At 40.4% G+C, this 20,099-nt stretch overlaps 1 protein-coding gene across 6 annotated transcripts in view; it reads left to right on the plus strand.

Moving 5' to 3' along the window:
• The first annotated feature begins 1,638 nt into the window (after window positions 1-1,638).
• ppp1r13bb (protein phosphatase 1, regulatory subunit 13Bb) overlaps window positions 1,639-20,099 on the plus strand; it is a 29,123-nt gene continuing 10,662 nt past the window's right edge. For all 6 annotated transcript variants that reach the window (XM_083934098.1, XM_083934099.1, XM_083934101.1 and 3 more), the window contains exons 1-6: window positions 1,639-1,986; window positions 2,238-2,414; window positions 11,282-11,429; window positions 13,506-13,625; window positions 14,388-14,458; window positions 19,436-19,537. In XM_083934098.1, coding sequence (XP_083790224.1) covers window positions 2,406-2,414; window positions 11,282-11,429; window positions 13,506-13,625; window positions 14,388-14,458; window positions 19,436-19,537 — 450 coding nt within the window. In that variant the 5' untranslated portion in view covers window positions 1,639-1,986; window positions 2,238-2,405. The remainder of the gene's footprint in view (window positions 1,987-2,237; window positions 2,415-11,281; window positions 11,430-13,505; window positions 13,626-14,387; window positions 14,459-19,435; window positions 19,538-20,099) is intronic.

Below are 20,099 nucleotides of genomic sequence, written 5' to 3' on the forward strand. Positions count from 1 at the left end.
TTCCCAACAAGGTCAATTCTTCCTGTGAGCCACTTGATGTCACCAGCGTAACTCGTAACTCCACTGTTGTTTCAGCCTGACATCATCCGGCTGTAATACTGTACCCTCATGTTCAGTATCTCCATTCTTTAGTACATACAGGTAAATAAACATCCCACATATGTCCCTAAAACTATTCAAAGCCTTGCGTTATCATGAATTTGCTGAAAATGATGAAGAAGGTCCCGAAAACGATCTGATAGAGCCTCCGAGCAGATGATTTCATCTCTCAGACCAAATGTTTTTATATCTCACTTTATTCTAAATCTGTCACAACTTGTTGGCCTTTGCACATGCTAACATCCTGCAAGCATTTACTTCTGTATTAACAGGTAAGCTGACTGGATAACGGCAAAAGATGCATATTTAATTTGTTGAACAAAATATTTTTTTGTTATATATACAAAATATATATTGTTATATGCATCATATTCGGCTCCAGCTCCCAGCGACCCCGACAGGGACAAGCGGTTGAAGATGAATGAATGATGAATGAATAACTCAAAGGTCTCAATAGCCTTTCTTGTTTTTAACATTAGATAAGAAGGTGCTATATTGTTTGAATTCATCCAAGCAAAACAAGGAATCCGTACATTTGTAATTTGCATATCTGGAGGGAACAGGAAAACCTTGTACGGACATTAATAAAACGTCTATAACATATTACCAGCATTAAGAAAAAGATCAAGCATATGCATGATATCTTTTAAACCGTTTTTGCAAGAATAGGGATCTGTTTCTTATAAGAATATTGCTGTTATTCCAGGGGAAAGCCTTGTGGGATGAGAAATTGTGGACAAAAGCCAGCTTCCATGCTAGGAGGGTTTGTTGATGACATTTTAATAGTTTGATTGACAGTGTTGATCAAATCTAGGACTTCAAGACCTCCTTCTGCCTTACCAGAGTGCACTTTCTTTTGAGTTTATGTGGTTTATTTTTCCCGATGAAGTCTAAAAAAAAGACTTTTGTGGTAGTTTGTTCACACACAAATAGGGACAATGCTGGATAAGCGAGACAAGACCTCTGCTTTAGAGGGAAGAACTCTACCTAGGACAGACAAGTCCCTTTGAAGCCAAATGTTAAAAATAGATTTGAGATGCTAAGGACACTTACTAGTCTTTTCCCCTTTTCTTTTTCTTGAATTACCTTATTCATCTTTGCTATTAGCTATATATTTTTTACTTCATTTGGTTTCATTGTGCCCTAGTTAATTGCTTATGTTATATGTTATTTATGTAATTATTCAGTTGGTTACTGTGACCATGTCTGACATGGGTTGTTGGGAGGGATAGTGGGATTCTTGTTGTTTTTTTTTGTTTTGTTCCTGTTTCTTCACTTTGATGCACGGATACACTGTTGTACTCTTCAAAATTTAATTTAAAAAATGGATTTGTTTTTATTTTAGTCTGTTTGAGAAATGTAAATGTTGCTCAGCTGTAGGATCTTTAGTTATGAATATCCCCATGGTCACTAAACTACACACACTGGTATCCTGGCTGGTGACGTCAGACTCCTGAAGTCCTACGTTGCCGTGACGCTCTCGCTGATTAGTATAGCCCCGCCCACCTGGCCCCGCCCATCCCACCGTCAACAACTGGATTTCCAGCTATTTGTATTTTTCGTCAACTAGCACTATGCTAGCGCTGCTAACGATGATTCATTGCGCTCGCACAAAAACGACATAGCCAAATCTGGATGGACATTTATTCGTTCGTTTGTTTGCTTGAAACACACTCCACCGATAGTTCGTGCCGATGTGCAGTCAATGCGAGCTGAAGGACCGAGGAGAGCGGAGAGAGATCGCCCTGCACACCGTCCTTTAGCCGCCTCTCAATCCAGCTAACACCGCTAGCACCTCTCGGTAGCTGGCTGCTTGACAGCTGGCCCGGTTAGACAGCAACGTAGCTAAGATTCACTCCCCGAAAAAATGAATTGTCTCTGACATTGGTGAGTGTAATTCATGTGTTATGGCTTCGTTGTGTCAAGTTACTGCATGCATTTGTTTTTAGTCGCTCCATCGTTGCTTTGCGAGCTAGCAGTGAGGCTAACCCATGGGCTTGTTTGTAGCAGCAGCTGCACAGAGCCACGCCTGGGCCATTTAAATTAACGTGGCTCGTAAAATTCTGTGTTATTTGACCTTTTGCATCGTTAAGCTTTATTATATCACGTAAAATAATTCCAGGGTTTTTGGTTTACAGAGAGGAACTGAGGCCCAGTTGGTTGTCACATTGGGGTAGCCAGAGAACCAGAACCAGCACAGGTGGGTCGTGGTTTGACTCCACTTTGGTGCCATTGAAGTTAAGTGGGTGAGCCGTCAGTCAACTTGCCGATGCACCCCTGGCTTTGAACCTACCGGAGCTGCCACTATGATGCCGGTAAGTGCACTCAACCCCTGCTCTCCTGGCATGTTCAACACACTGTTGACCAGTCTGTTTATTTATCACTTTTTGTGATTTACTGTCACTTGCCCATTTTTACCGTTTTTAGCTCATTTTAACTGTTAATTGGTTTTTTACTGTGTACATAGGCTATCATTGTATTTTGCATCGGTTATTAATGCTTTTGTTATTTGCACTGTCCTCTTTTGCTGCTGTTGCGCTGTAAATGTCCCCACTGTGGGACTGATAAAGGTTATCTTATCTTAAAAATGTAATTTACCGTCCCATATATTCTTTCAAGATTGGTGCCTTGACAAATAATGATTGTGCTGCTCACGTTTGCACAAAGTCAAACCTGTGTGGAAATTGTCAGGTGCCTCTCTTGTGATCTTGCTCTGTGGCCCTTGGGTGGGAGGTGTCTTCATTTACAATGTGATGGCCATAGTATAAAAAGTTTTTAAGTAACAGTAAGATGATGAAGAGCAAAGTTTGACTCCCTATCAATGTGCACACAATTTGCAAGTTCAACCAAGATTAATATCTGTCCTCTTACCTTTCCCACTGCCTGTCAGTCGATCTATAATTGAGATCACTTCCTAGGAAGGAAACTTACGACTACTACGACTTTAACTGTTGTACAGTATCTCTGCAGCCTCATTCCATAGCTGCAGGGCTAACATTGTAAGACATAAAATGTAAACATGGCTTGTCATAACTTGAAGGACATGGATTTTGATGTCTATTTACCTTTAGCGCAATGAATATAATATGTTTTCCCTCAAATAATTGCGGTATTTAACAAGTAGAATTACACCCCTGTGTATGAAAATAGGACATGTTAACTTCTCTCTCCAGTAATAATGAATTTGTGTTGAATAATGATGAAAACAATTTCCCTCTGGAGTTATTAAAGTATTTCTGATTCTGATTCTGTTGAAACAAAATGGCTGCTGTATTTAAAGCACTAGGTACAGTACGTTATTGTTCAAGAAACTCTGTGTTACAAAGAATAGAACACCTGAATGGCAACACTATAGGAGTCGTGCTTTGTTGGGACCTCTTTTGTTATCTGTTCTGCTGAGAATGCAGTGATGCATTGTGGAAACAGTCCTTTTGGCCTTCGGGGAGGGGAACATGAACTTGGATGCAGGGTAAGTTTACAGTAGTGAGGAGGTGCTTCTTGGCCAGTCATCTGTCTAAAACAGCCGTGTGTTGGTTGAAAATACAGTATCACGTCAGCACTTTGTTTTATTGTCAGCACAACATCAGATAGGTTTGGGAGTTTTCAGGTGTACAAGGTAACAGAGAAGTAACTCCATATCCGTTGCAGTCAACGAGCTCTCACGATTGACTGCGATAGTAGCCTCTGTAGACGTTTGTACCCTGTGGCAACAACAGGCTATCAGAGTCAAAGAGCCACTGGAGCAGAGAGGCAGCCCAGCACTTGGGTCTCGCGTGACTCCTGCAGCCAATGAGACCATGGCAGATCTAGGTCTGTTTGGCTGCGTCGGCTAATGCTCTGTTGTTAAGGGGAACTTTTGAGCTGAGTAGATTGTCAAATGGCATTAATCTCACACAGTGGAGCTGCGCAGAGCGAGATTTACAGAAAATGTAAACATTGCAAGTTCTTGTTGATTTTACCATTGGTTTAAAATGACATCAGAGTAACCATCCCAGTTGGATATTAAGGCACTTGTTGTTAAACAGTATAATGCCATAAGTTAAAGATATGACTTTTACTGTTGGCCCTTTTTCCTCCATCTCACTGTGAACAGATGAAAATAGTGAGTTATTGATTTATTTAACAACACCCACCTGTTTAAAATAGCTAGATCTCTTTTCTAATTGGTTGAAGAAGTATCCATTATTAATGAGACTTTCCTCCTTTCATGCACTTAGTCAGCTTTCAACCAAAGGGTCACATCCTTTTTTTTAACAGCAGATTAAAATTATACTAGATCAAGCCATGTTCGGACAGGATTAGTTTTACATGGGGACATGGGGTAAAATAATTTTACCGCAGGATGTCTGTAATATAAGTGGCCAGTTCGCACGGTATTACGAAATCCCTGTATTCTACCAGAGGTGGGAGGGGTTATTCGACTTATGCACTACATCACCCCCCTGTAGCTATGTGCGTGCTACGTTGCTTAAGGACAGAATCGATTATCTTAAAAAGGTTATAAGGGTGCTTCTGCGAGCGCCTCCATGCTAAAAACCCAGCAGAAACTACTTATTAACAGGATATGACGTGTTATCTACATACATTTTACAAAGGGTCGTCTTCGGACAGGATTGGTTTTACCTGAGGTATTTTTTCCAGACTGTTTTCCAGAAGGTAAAAATCGCCGTCATTTTTACTGATATTCTCCGGAATAATTACTGACATGGCGCTTCGGACGGGACTAAACTCCCTGGTTAAAAGGAACTTACCCTACGTCCACAAGTAAAACTAATCCCACCTGAATAGGGCTCAAGTCTGTAATAGCAAAGCGTTTCTATTTCCTGTCACCCATGTTTACGTTTATGTCATTAACAAATCTTTCATCCATATTATATGTTATTATAGTTCTGTGCCGTTTTGGCCAGATGGGCAGTGTTTGGGCTGCATGGCATTTAGATTTGATTTGTGACTGACCAGATGATCAAGCAAATTCTGCCTAATACTGACAATAGTGGGTTTTTGTACCATTTTGGTTCAATGTATTTTTTTTGTCAGAATTAGGTCTGGATGTTAAATTTATCTTTGTTTCTTTGCAGTGTCTCAAATTGGGGTAATTTGTGGAAGTTTTCAGTTAAAGTTTGGGCTCTAGAAAAGCAATATTCTGCCCGGTCTTTCTTCTTCATTGTTGGTGCCTCTATGAGTAAATGAGTAACTGGATTTGTGAGAGGAGATGACAGTTTGAATAATCCTGCTGGAGATCAGGCCAAACATTCCTCTCTCCCTCTTAAATGATTGTTAAATGATAAATAACCCAATCTCCAGATGATACCCACTGTAGCATTATGCATCAGGCAAGAGAGGTACTGTACGTTTCTCGTCATGTACCGCTAGGCCTGGCGCAATTATTACATAATCGCCTGATTGCGATTATGACTGACTGGGATCATTTTACATAATCGTTTCACAATCAAGGGATTTTAAAGTTATTAATTCAAATGTTGCAACAAATATACAGGGAATTAGGTGCGTCTCCATCCGCTGCGTAGACAATGTGTCTACCTGACCCGGTCGGTCTACACAGTAGTAATATCTGTGCAGGAGAGAGAAAAGAAAAACACTGTTTTTACAAACTATTTAAAGATAAACTGACACTCCTTTTCTAACGATCGCATCATTTTCGATAAACAACATGGGTTTAGGTCTAGTTGCAAAGACAAACACAACAGCATCTCTGCGGGGCATAAAAAGGACAAAACAATCATAAATGTCATGACCGTGGCAGGACTGTGTACAGCCAGCATATAGTGTAAGGCTCGTCCCCTCCTCGCCTCTACATGATATTGCCCTGACGCACTTGCCAGTCGCAGCTTTAGCCAAAGTATTCCCATTAGCAGGGAGTCATGGTGTTGCAGCCACTGGCACAACCCGGGGACAATTTTCCGATAAAAGGACTTGTCGGCACCCTCCTCCACCACCCTGTGACTCCCTCTCTGTCTCCCTCTCTCTCTCTGTCTCTCTCTGTCTCTCTCTCTCTCTTAGTATTTGTTTCTGTCTCTTCCCCCCTCCCTCCCTGAATTACACATACAGCAAGTGTTTTTTTTCCTCCCAAGTCTCCTCTGCAGCACTTTTCAAATGCACACACCGCTGTCGGTTTCAGAGATCTGCTCGGGATGGCATAACAATTAAGTCTCATGCCTGCAAGAGCGGCAGCGCTACTATGAAGAGGTTTATGACTTTAGTGTTACGCGGCCTTGTTAGCCTCTCCAAGGAAAACCCTATTTGGGCAAAGGAGCATCACCGGCCACCAAAGAAGGAGATCAGGAGGAAACGGAGGGTGGTCAAAAGAGCCAAGACCATCATGGGCAGACGCAACGGAGTGAGGGCGGTTGGTATTTCTCCAGTGTTCTGTTGGCTGGAGCACTGGAGTTTCTGTTTTCTACGCTGTCGCTCTCTGAATGTATATTCACATGACTTGGTCGTTTCTATTTATGCCAAGGTATATTTCAGAATATTCGGTGTTGGCATCTCGTGACAGATTTGAATTAGGCCCAAATTTGCATCTTAGTTGTGTTCTTGCATCTTAGATTGTTTTTCTAATATTTGTTGTTTGTGTATCTGGAGTTTTGTAGCAAAAATAATTTCCCCCTGCGATTATTAAAGTATTTCTGATTCTGATGTCTGATTGGTTAATTGTGTGTCCTGATTAATTGACAAAATGCACATTAGGATGGGCTGTTGTATTTTACTTTTTATTTTATAACTACAATATTTTCTAAGCTATTTTATTTGGGATATTCAACACTATTGTAAAATATAATGGAAATAATGCACAATATTTCCACCAGAATTAATTCAGATTATGACACTGGTCTTGTCTGTGTTCAAACTGATGATGTTGCTGTCCTCACATGCTGTTTTGTGTTCAATATTTTTCTTCCTGTACTACGTTGTGTCTTATTATGCAGTTGGTAGCTCTCCAATATCCCTGGGGGATTAGCAAAGTAATTATCTATCAGTAAAATGTAGACATAACTAGTCTCCAGCTTACTTACAACACTTGTTTTCAGCTTCCGCCCCCAATTTTTTTTTTTGCTGTTAATGCTCGAGCAGATCAGGTCCCAAAAATGACATCCATTACTAGTCTGTCTGGACATAAACTCCTTATAAAACTGCAATAAGTGAGAAGAACTTATAGATGGATGGTATGTATCGGCCCATCATACATGCATAATTTCTGAATTTGCTTGTATCTGAGCTTTTAGGCTCATAATCAGCAGAGAGAAGTCTCAGAGGCTCCCAAGCACAAGTGATTATATCGTTCCAGCCCGGCTGCTGCAGAAAATGTCAATGAATCACACCGCTGCATTATTACAAAGGGTGAGTCACTTAACTCCCGGAGTAATAATCTATAGGTAGCTCAGTGACTACACTTAGGTATTATATGACTTTCACTGACAGTTATTGTAGCACTACAGATGCACCCTCAGGCCACATGTACAGTTACGCATCAATGAAACATCATTGCACTTTGCATTGGAACAGCTACTTAATGATGAGATGCACGGTGTAAACACTGGCGTTTAGAAGTGATTGCTAGGCTGGCAACCAAACTGAAAATATGGTTTTTCTGAGTAATTAAGATACTGTACAGTTATATGCCTGCTTAATAATGGAAATGTGACATAAAAGCTTTATTACAGTAACCGAACAAAATACTTTTTCCCCTGTCTAACAACTTCATTTGCTTCGCCGTCCCTAAAACAGATGCACGTGATGTCTGTTTCCGACTGTAACCGCAATATTTAAACATTACTAACAGATATTGAAAATGGATTTATTTTGCTGTCCTTTCTTTCTTCCTATCTTTTATGTTGAAAAAAATGTTTTGTACTGATTGCGACCAAAGGTCAACGATTGGTCTCAAAATGGTTGCCAATGGCAACCTGTTGAGCCCTGCTCACTGAACAAAGTAAACTCTATATGGACCTTTGCAAAGATGTCAACATAAACATTATAAATGTGTCCTAGTTTATTTCCTGTTGCAGTGAATGTGAATGACATCAGTTGACAGGAAGTTAACAAGGACCAAGGCTGTTGCCTAGCAATGGAATTCCATTAAAAAGGTCTTTAGTGGGTCTGATTCAGTTTTGGCTCATTGATTTGATTTGATGTTGTAAACTGTAGTTTGACTTTGAACTGTAGTTTGACTTTAAACGGTAGTTTACGGTGAAATGTAGTTTGACGTTGGGAACTGTAGTTTGACTTTGAGCTGTATGTAAACAAAGTTTTGGTTTAGACAACAAGAGTAGGCGAACAGAGCCTTTTCATAGTAATATTTCTTTTTCAGTCTTGATTACTTAGTTTTCTTTGAATTATACTTCAACTTCATCGTGGCTGAACTCCTCCCTTATTATGTAATGTTATGTTATGTCATGTTCAAACGTGATATATGTGCAAAAACTGTGAAAGATGAGATATTCCTTTATTAGTCCCTCAAAGGGGAAATTTCCTTTTCACAGCAGCAAAGTGGATGGAAACATAAGAAACAATCAATTGTGGAACATATAGAAAAGAACATAATATGCATACATAATAACACAGGGAAATATAAGAATAACAGGAACAATATATACAGTATTTTTTTTAAATATTTTAAATTTACACTAAGGCACAGAGGAGGTTGCAAGTTAACTACTGAAACACAGTGAATCTGGATTTCTTGTCTACTCTGTTCATGAACGAGCTGAACTTGTATCCAACTTACACAAAGGCCTTAATAAAACTCTGTCTTTTCAAATACTTTCAACATTTTTATTTAATTTTGAACATCCCTCCAAACTCTTGGCTTTATTATATATTCTCTCATTTGGGCTCTCTGCACTTTATTATGTGATTTCTTCAAAAAGCGAGGTCTGTCACATTAAACAGGAAGGCACAGCTCAAGCCCCCAGAGCGCTTTGTGCCACAGAAAACAATGGAAATCTGACAGAAGGAAAAACACATCATGTAAATGTTCTGCACTGGACTTTAATGAATCCATTTTACATGTTCTCATCTGACAAAAAGCGATTTGCAAGAGAAAGAAGTCAGAAATTGGGCCGATCTAAACGAGGCATAAAGGAAACATTTCATCAATTCAAGTGACTATCCTTCAACTTAACAGAGTTGGATGGCATAACTTTCTCGGTGTGCAAAGAGCACTTGAAAGGACATTTTCCACTGCTCCTCTCGTCCTGTGTTTTGGCTTTACTCAACCAAGACGTCCATTAATCTCATCATTGGATCCACATAGTTGTTTACCCAGAAAATGTTGTCAAATTGTGGAAATATTTTTTTCCTCCCTCATTTTACATCCTCTGTGCAAAGTGGATCAGTGTTTATTTATGTCTTACACAAGTATTTAACCCAGTGAGTCAATACTTTGCAATCACTGAATCTTGTTAGATATGTTTTTATCAGCTTGGACCATCTGCATTTGGAGATTTCATTTGCCTTCTTCCAGCTTTCCTCCTTCAGGTGTAACACTGGACATGCATTGGTGTATGTGTTTGTTTGAGACTTAAAGGTCTGAATGTGATTAGAGTAAAAGGAAAAACTAATTACACCCAACAAGCTTCAGTGTTTTTCAAACAGTGAAACATGAAAAAGTTCAAGGGGATCTTTCATATTACTATACATGGTCTATCTTCCAGATAATATTCACATATGCTAATGGAGGAAAAAAATACACAACATAAACAACATATCAATTCTATTACACGTTGCCTGATTAATTAAAGTGTAACATCAAGACAGTTTTTTTCGTTGATCACCTGTTAACAGAGGCTTGAACGCATCCAAAACGATTCAATACTTTCCTTCTTGAACTGCACTCCCGTGTATTCGGTAATCAACTTTTATGGACTTCCTCTGAATATTGATGTAGCCGGCTGCTAAGGCTTGTCGCCAACTACGTTGTTAGTGCTTTGTTTCATGTGCAGGGACTGTTTTCATGCTACTGCAGAGGTTTGGTGCTATTTTGAGCAATAGTTAGTGGTGGAAAAAAAGCTGTCTTGAATGGTTTAGCGCTCCGCCCAAGCTACTCAGTGCTAGCCATGTCTGGCTGTTGGCGACTCACCAGGATTTCTCGATGGCTTATTTGATGTATATTCATACCAAAAAAGACTATGGGGTCCATTTTTCGCTGGAGTTACACTTTAATAATCACAAATATCTGTGACCAAGAGCACTTAAACGATTGATACGACAAATCTGGACGTTTGTCTCGTTATATTTTAGAATATATTCCATTACTGTGGGGACCAGCAACTAGGGTTGGAGTTTAATTTAAAGCAAATTTTAATAAAAAAAAAAAGATTTAAAAAAAAAAATGGATATTACCCCAGTGGTTCAGCCATAGCTGTTTGTTGATTTTCTACTGATTAACTAGTTTATTAATCACCCAATCATTTCTGCCCTTGTATTCCAGCTGAAGACACACACTACACTATGCAGGCAGTGCCGTATGAATGGGTCCAAAGGTCATATATACTCTGCAGCCTACTTTACTTCGTCACCCTACTAGTCGGCTGACGTTTGGGCATGTTGTGTTGTGCAGTCTGATAGCTGCAGGTACAAAGGAGCACTCTGAACTGATGCTGCTTTGAGATGAAGTTCATTTTAGTCCTCATCTTATCATTTGTCTACCTCCAGGCTATTACATTTAGCCATTTACTAGCTATAAATATGTAGGATAGAGCTGCTGTTTCCTCTGACGCCCATTGACTCAACGTGTCCTGAAAGTCATTTCTTGAAATAAGTGTGTGTGTGATCTCTGCTTTTACTGATATGTCAGTACAGACAGAAGCATGTGGGGGCTTGTATTGCTATGTCTTACCTCCCTGGCTCAACAGTGTATCTTCAACACTATGGCAGGCCCTAATCATAGTAAACAGAAAAGTGGCAGGCACAGGCATGAGTCCACCAGCAGCTCAAACTAACAGTTGGTGTTTGCGGACAGAAAAATGTTGCATCGGCAGACTGGGCTTTGTATAATGCAAGACTGACTTCCGCTTAAAGACAGCTACATATTTTCTCATTTCTTGTAAATCTCAGAATATCTTCAATATCATATAGAACACATTTCCACGTAATACCACCTTTAAATGTGACTAACTGTGTTTTCATTCATGTTTTTTTTGTGTTTTTATTCCGCTTTCAGATGATATTGACGGTGTACCTCAGCGATGGGGAACAGGCTTTGACTGAGGTGCCCATCACCCCTGAGACGACGTGCCGCGATGTCGTCGAGTTCTGCAAGGAGCCCGGCGAGAGCGGCTGCCACCTGGCTGAGGTCTGGAGAGGCAACGGTAAGCTGATTGTAATAGCGCTGCTTGTTATGGAGTGTAAAGCCCCTTTCACACTGGATAAAACATAATTATCTACTTGCAAGGGAAAAGGAATCAATCCCATATTTTTTGCAGGTTTTTTCATATTTGCGTACATTTTGGTGAAAAAATAGTCTTAAGCCCAGTTCAGACCAAAGATCAACAACAAATTGAGTTGAAACTTGCTTCTACTTGCAACGTGCAGGTCTGCAACGCTCTAAAATCTGCCCGTTCAGATCAAGGAGACGAGGCGAGACGGTTTATTGTCTCCATAGTAACGCCTCTCTGTACTTCCGTACTAACCTCTGACTTTTCAGACTTGTTTTTGTAGTTGGATATAATTTGCAGTATTATAAAATATAAAGTTGTGATAGAACGGCGAAAATACCGTTTTATTTCCCTGATTCACTGCTTTGTTCTGGATTATGGCCGGCGCTCCCTCTCCTTATTCATTGTATTGTTCGCTTGACCACCTCTCTCTCCTTCTCTCCGTCTCTTTTTCCTGGCTCTCTCTCACACGCTTGTTGAGCATCCGATTGATTGATTGGCTGTTGTAACCAGCTGCCTGCGATTTGGCAAGTTGAATCACTAGCGATCACATCAGCCGGCTAGATTCACGACGAGACGGGTCAGTTTACACCGCTGCAACTTTTACCTGCAATGCTCTAAAACAGTTGCGTTGCAAGTCTTTGGTCTGAACTGGTCTTTTGAGTTCAGAGTGGTGAGTGCCTCTTGTCTCGGGGGGAAGCAGCACTCAGTGCCCTGCCATGTTAAAGTCAGTGTCACCGGTAATGCATGATTCTGAAACGCCATTATCACTGAGCTTGACACTTCACTTAGATGCACAAGGATCTAATTATATGAAGCAGTAGCCTTTAGCCTCCCTCATTCATTTTAAAACAAGCACTTCATTAAAGGAACTTCAGGTGCTGAGCAGAGCCATGCATGACTACCTGAGTGGAGGAAAATCATAGCGAAGCCATAAAAAAGGCAAAAGTTTTACGTCCTCAAAGAGAAGAAAGGCATGTATTAGTAAAAAGAGCTAGTATCAGCTATTATTAGACTACAATAATATACTTCAAGTCCACATTTGTAGGTCGGAAAAGGGTAACGTGTTGGTACAGTCCACAGCACTGTCACAACATATTCCACTCGGTCCAAGCGGTCGTGCTGACACACCCGGCGTTATCAGCGTTTTTTGCTGAGGGGCCACTCCCCTGTTGAAAACAACATCCCAGCCAAAGGCTTTATTAACCCACGTTATGCAATTGAGTTCGGCTGGTGCCTGACAATGCAGCTGTCTGCCCCCGAAACCTCCTAAAACCTCTCTGTCTTTGTCTCTGTCCCTTTGTCTCACTTTGGCCGCAGAGCACCGTCCTCTTGAAATGCGGAAGTTTTAGCACACGTAGTTATCCATCAATCTCAGCGGTCCCTGTATTTATAAGGAAAGCGTCACTTGATTTAATTCTTAAAACCCCCATACTGCCAAGACAGATGACACTAGAAAGTTGCTTAGATCATACGTTTATCTGCTGCTCTTTACTTTATTTGTTAATTTTTTTATTTATCTTAGTCGTCGGAACATTAACATACTCCCGAGCAAAGTTTGAATTGAGCAACAGAGAGACACCTGTATTGTGGGTTAATTACTGCAATGCTCCAATGGATGATCAATAGTACGTCATCCCTGCAAATGTTTGGCAGGCTGTATTCAGAGATGCAGTTTGTGTCACAGAGACAACCCCAAAAAATGAAAGAAATTTTCAGCAAAAAAATAGACTTTTCAGGGCAACAGGAAGTAAATGTTTGTGTTTCAGAATCAGAAATTATTTAATAATCCCAGGAGGAAATGATTTAAATCCTGCTGCATTGGCCAGGAACTTTGGTCAATGCTAGGTTGACTTTTGGCTTTAGCTTCATATTTATCAGAGAAAGGTGAAACTTGTTCTTTAAACTGTGCTTTTAACCGGCAAACAGTATTTTACTTATTGGAAAACTTAGATCAGTTGTTTCCCTGAGATAAATATGTTTAGTCAATCTTTACTTTTGTCTCTGTAGAGCGAGCGATCCCTTTCGAACACATGATGTATGAACATCTGCAGAAATGGGGGCCTCGGAAACAAGAAGTCAAGTTCTTCCTCCGGCATGAAGATTCGCCAACTGAGAGCAGTGATCAAGGTGCGTATGTGTCGTGGTCTTCTCTGTCTGGAGATTTTGATCTGCTCTGCATAGTCTCTAACTAAAGGGTGGAGGGTGGAGTCGAGGGTTGTGAGGGAAATTCCTGACACCTGTTCTGGCTGGCTGCTCGGCTATGGACCTGGTGTCAGTCAGTTTAATTGATGCTTGATGGGGCATGTCAAAAGAATGAATATTGCTGCATCTTCTTACACACACACACACACACACACACACACACACACACACACACACACACACACACACACACACACACACACACTATATCCATAGGTGCGGACTCACTGAGACACATTCAATGTTGGAATTTTATTAATGTCACTGTACATCTGGGGATATATAAAAGAAGTACATACAAAGTTATCAGGCATTCTGACTTAATCATAATAAATTTGGGACTTCAATAAGAAAGTACATTTTTGCAGCAATGGTACCATCAAGTAGAACAGAAGTAGCCACTTTTCTATCTCTTCCTGTGCAGCTTTAAATCATTTAGTCTCATTTCTCCATCAAACCTTTCTTTATAATAAAAAAAGTTTGAGTAAGGTGACTTTAGTCAGCAGTGCTTGTCCCAGTTCTTGAATGCCTCTGTCATGAGCAATCAAGTCAGTGTATTTCAAACTATTCCTGACAATGGTTGTTGCCTTTCGAAGCTGCACTTGTATGCGGTGCGCTCGTCTGTGCGCGCTGGTGTGTCTCTGCCCTGCCGGTGTTAGTGACGGTGACTGTTTTTTCCTTTTGCAGGGAGTCAGCAGTCTCAGGATCAGACGAGCCGCAGAAGTGGAAACACTGGAGAGAAGCACAGTGAGAACGGGGTGAGACTCAATTAGCATTATCTAAATTAAATTAAAATAGAAATGAACGTTTACAGAACAAGACAGCTCCATAGGCCATTCTGAAATCCCTCAGTTACGTGCAGAAGAAAAACCTAGTGAGAGTTCCACAGGCTTATATTAAGATAATCAGTTTTAAAAGGGTCGTCTTATAGTCTCCTTTTTCTAAGGCCTAAGCTCTTTACAACATTCATGATTTCACTCGGAAAACAGAAGCTTGCAAACTAGGCTAACTAACTTGCACCTAGAGAGTGGAAGCTAGTTAGCCTAGCTTGTTAACATCAGAACTGCTTCCTACGAGACGTTTCTTTAACGTGTACAATGCTATATTCACATCTGCTGAGTGCCATTGTGAAGCTCCTGCACACTGTTTTATTCCTCACACATTACAGAAAGGAGGAGGGGCTCGCTTGCATTAGCTCTCTCTCTTTCTTACGTCCAGTTGGGGTCAGACTAAAAACTTGAGTTTCGACTCAGTTTATTGCGATACTGTAAGCAATGCGATACATTATGTTCTTTTTATCTAATTTTATGAGAACTGTCATAACATAACACACTGTTACGTTGGAGTGGAAGAGTCAAATGGGTGAAGATGCATTAGGACGCTGCTTTCTAGCATCCAAGGGTTAAATCAACACAAAATGAACCACTGTTGTGCCAGTTTTTCCTCCAAAATTCAGCCTAACTTTGGAGCCTTATTTAGCTCCCTTCCAGACTAGCCAGCATGACATGGTCGGTACTCCTGCCTTAGGTTATCTAGTTTCATATAATACCAGTATCTTCACTGTACATTTAAAACGGAGCCTGCTACAGCTGTTAAAGACGGTAATGTCGGCCAAGATTGCCAGCAATCCCGCAGGTTTTGAAAGGTTAATTAAAAATCAATTTTTTGAGAATCAATATAGTATCACAAAACAGGATATCACAATACTCAAGTGTATTGATATTTTCTGAAACCCCTAGAGTATTCAGTATATTGATGTCTTAATGAACATGTGTTTTTATTTCAGTTTGACTTTAGTGATAAACATTGCAAAGGTTTAAAAAGCGGCTTTCTAAAATCAACAAAAAGGCATTCAGGGTTGAGTCCCTTCAACTGTTACGCTTTACTTTGAAAACTGAAAAGCACGCGCTGGCAACGGTCATTGTATTTCCAGTGAGTTCAACTGATGTGATTTCTCTACAGTGACAAGTTGTATATCTACGGTGTGGCAGCATTTCTGGGTTTTCATAGTACAGCACAATAATGGTCTCTGGTATGAGATAAAAGTATCAGTACCTGCGGATACATGATTCTAATATTAAGCCAGTGTTTGAGAGTACCATCTCAGAGCCTGGTGTTCTAGAAATGCTCCATTTCCACACACTGCCAGTATTTCCCTGTCAGGTGTACCCGTTGTTGTGCACTTTGAGCTCTAGCTTTAGGATGTGTAGGCTAGGAGATGTGAATGACTCGGGTAAGAGCAGCCTCTGGCGTGGCATCCTTTCTCTCTCTCCGACCATCTGTCCCAGATTTGACAAAAGCAAAGTATTGCGGCCAAGGAATCGTCACTAATTCAACCTTAAGGGTGGAGGGAAGAATCCAGCGCAGCAAGAGATGATTTTTGTTTTCAGAAAAAGATTGTAGCACAAGAGCACCCAGAAGCTATTCTTGTTATTATCCTGAAAAGCCACAACTTTTGACCGTGTTGAGGAAGTATCATGAAGTAATATATGTTTTATGGATCTAGAAATGAACTCTACATCTATTTTATTGTGACTATTGGTTCATTCAAGGAAGAAAACATTATCAGTCGCATGGCCGGCTCTGCTTAACCCCCTAAGTGCTGATGCTCAGTTGTGTCCGAGTTTCTTCCTAATATCTGATTTAGAGGATTATATCAGTCAGCCTGCTGGATGATGTAACGGGCCCTAAGAGGATCATTGCTTTGGCTTTTCCACGGGCTGCTGCCCAAACCCCAGGGGCTTTCTCTCCACCATGCTGAGCTGATCATCCTCGTAAAGAGCAGAGGCGCCCCAAGGGAACGATCCCTCACAATTTCAATAGTTTTTAATATCACAATTTTAGCTTCAATAATTGATGACGGCTGTATGAGACTCTCATTTCATTCGCCAAGAGCTGAAATGATAAATAACCAAAAACATGAATCCTCAACTATTTTCATAATTGATCACACATAATTTTAGTGATTTTTGTAGCAGAAATACCAAAGATTTTCTTTATTTCCAGCTTCAATATGTGAGGATTTGCACATATGTGACTTTTGGTCAAACAACACAAGCGACATTTTCATTGACCCATTTTTTCATTTCGACCTACACAATATGATGAAATTGAGAAAAATAATCAACCTATTTATTAATAATAAAGATAATCGTTGCAACAGCTCTATATTTGCCCATGTCAATATGCTGAAAAATCATTTGCAGTATCTCTTAAAGGTAGGTCATTTTTTCTGCATTGAAGTGTCTAAAATTGACAAGCCCTGTGTTTTGTTGAGTTGTTATATTATTCAAAATGTTCCCAACAATGTTCAAACTCAGAAATCTCTCATCGTAATCAAGGTAACGGTCTATTGCTGTAACCTGTTGATTTTTTTGGTCACATTGTTACGACACACTTTGCTTTTCAGAACATTATTACATGATTAATTGTCATAAATAACCGTGTTCTTTTATTTTGAAACCTCCTGATGATCATTTCAGTATTATGATCATTGGATGGCTCTCCGTTTCAGATATGTACAACAGTATTCATTTGTTGGCTTGAGTTAATGTAGTCTCCCGTCAGTGAGGCCGTGGTTGCTTTCCTTCCCGGTCTGCCCAGTCGGGTGTTTCTCCAACTCCCTCTTCATCACTATCTGAAGGCGTGTGGGTCTGTTTCTCCCTCGGGTGAATTGTCACTGATGCAGCGTTGCCTGAGTGCATTTGAGCGTGGCTGTATGTGTGTGCCAGTGGCTTCCCCCGCTCTCCCCATCTCGACCTCGGTTGAGTCACCTCGTCCCTTCCCCCTCTCTGAGTCTTGGTAGACAGTCATAAGTAAATGTCAGGTAGCAAAACACTGAGTGAGCCACATGAGCGAACCTCCAAATGCAGTGGCCGCGCTGAGTGTCTTTAGACAGATTAGATGATGCATGACATGTACGGTAAAGTGGAATTATTCCCAAATAGAAGCATGTTTTATTTAGACATGAGTCACAAAAACATCTTCCTCTTTTAATCAAGTAAGAGCAGCGCATACAATATTTTGTCTTATGTGTGTCTTGTTTAATTCATCTTGACTTTCTTATATTATATATTTTTAATATCCTCATCCTTTCCCATGCCTCTTACTCATCTCTTCACATTTTATAAAAAAGCAAGCTCCATTTCTCAGTCTGTTATTGGGAAAAAAACACCATGACATTTCCTGCATCGTCTCCTCCCTCTGTGAACACGCTTCCTAAAGGCAAAGTCGAGCAGCTTTACAGTATTTCAGTACGGCTTGTAGTTTAGGGGACTAGATCCGCTGCTCACTCAGTATGCTATTTTTATTGAAGAGTAGTCTGCCAGTGTGTCGACGGAGCAACTGCTTTTAGGATATTCAAGTCTATAGAAGTTTGAGGAAAAACCGAATCGAACGTCCTCCTGCTGCTTTCTGGTTCAAGAGGATTTCATTGAAAATGTTTATGAAGGTGAATCATTTCTTTCATTTCGAGTAATGCCGATTTTACAGTAACTTATGCCAGCTTGGCCCAGTGTTTGTTGTGTGAAGTTATTTTCTTCCTGAAATGAATAGTTAATCATCAAAAAAGAAGAAAATGTCAATTTAAAAAAAAAAATGTCAATGGCCAAACATTCCCTTGTGTATTATTGTTATGCAGCCTTTCTTTGTTCGTAAAGTGAATATCATTGAAGGGAGGTACTACTGCATATGTGAAAAAGGGTTGTATAAATCCTTTTGTTGCTCCAGAGGGAGCTGCATGAAATGTGGCGTCGCTTGAGTCCGCATCGGTCGGGGTTGAAGACTAAGTTTAAAAATGAAATCAACCTGGAGGTTTGGAGTCAGAAAGAAGTGAGCTAACCTTCTTATCACCGCCTGAGGCTCGTAGCTCAATGCTGCATTAGCTCCTACTAGGACATTTGCGTTGTGGGTAATGTAGGTAAAGGTAGGAAAAGAATGCATGGATTAAGAAAAATCAATATCTCCGTTTCTGTTGCGTCAATTTTGAACCTTCTTTTTATCCTTGAACTGTCCATCGTGAGTCTGACAATATTATAGGAGTGCATTGTTAAATCAGTACTCTTGAAGTTGTGGACTGTTGGTCAGGCATTTTTAAACCAATCAATCCATTGACTGATCGAGAAAATAATTTGCAGAGTAATCGAAAATACTCATAAATTGAGGCCACCCATTATTTGATATGACTCTGACTCCTCAGAAAACCATGAAGTAGATCTGTGAAGCTACTAATGATAATTGTGTCAATGAGATCAGTAAATTGGAACGGATATATACATAGAGGAATCCATTGCTTTTTTCGCACTATCCCTTGCTAACTAACTGAGTGTCCTCCACAATAAATGTCCCGTCCTGATGACATTTGGAGCCTTGTTGTGGAGGAAAGAGAGTCTGACTCTCACTGCTGTTAAGTCCCCTGCTGTTTGAGCCTCTGGCTGCTGAAATCAGACATCTCTTGAAACCATTCCTGCAAAAGGCTTTTGAGGAACTTGTTTCGTCTATTCTTATGTAACATTCTCAGATCATGAAACTTTTTATGCTGGATGTATTTTGCTGCACTTAATCCCTTGCACATTTGTCTTAAAAGTGCTATTATATCAAAAATGTATCTAAAACAACACAAGAAGAGAAGCAAGTTAGAAGTTAGAAATGTTTATGTATCATCAGTCTACATCAGTGGTTCAAATTTTAGTGTGTTGTTGACCAGTTCTTGTGTGTGTGTGTTTGTGTGTGTGTAGGTGGGGAATCAGCGTGTGGAGCTCACGCTGTCAGAGCTGCAGGAGATGGCCACACGGCAGCAGCAGCAAATCGAGGCTCAGCAGCAGATGCTCGTGGCGAAGGTAGCGTCTTGTCGTCATTCTGTTATCTCACCATGAATCATTTCCCTGATTATTATAATGGTCTTTCATTTAAGACGTGCTTCTTACTGCTCCTCCTGGGGAACATGAGAGGATGAAATCCTCTATGCAGGAGGTTCACAACAAGCTGCAGTATCTTCCTGCTTTGCCAGTTTAAAAAGGTCAAATCTGAAGCACTGCCTCAGAATTATGTGGAAGTTATGACAGAAAATTGGCCATTCTTGAAAGTAAATGTTACGTTCTCATGCTGTGATCACACTACACTTTATTTTTGCTTTTTGAGATGGTTACAGTATCTGACGACGAGGCAATCATTCTTGCAGTAACTTGGCTGAGAGACATGGCAGACTATACGTTGAGCCCAGCCAATGATAGCGTGCCATCTTTCTCTTTCTTTTCGCATCACGTACAGAGGTGATCGGAAAGGCACGGGTCAGTCTGATATTACGTCATGTAGTCTGAGACTCAGACTGGGCATTAGTTCAAGGCCAATAAGTTCGGTACCCTGCCTCAAACCTTTCTGATGGGCTCCTGTCGCATCACT

Source organism: Echiichthys vipera, assembly GCF_963691815.1.
Source record: "Echiichthys vipera genome assembly, chromosome: 19".
Taxonomy (NCBI): Eukaryota; Metazoa; Chordata; class Actinopteri; order Perciformes; family Trachinidae; genus Echiichthys; species Echiichthys vipera.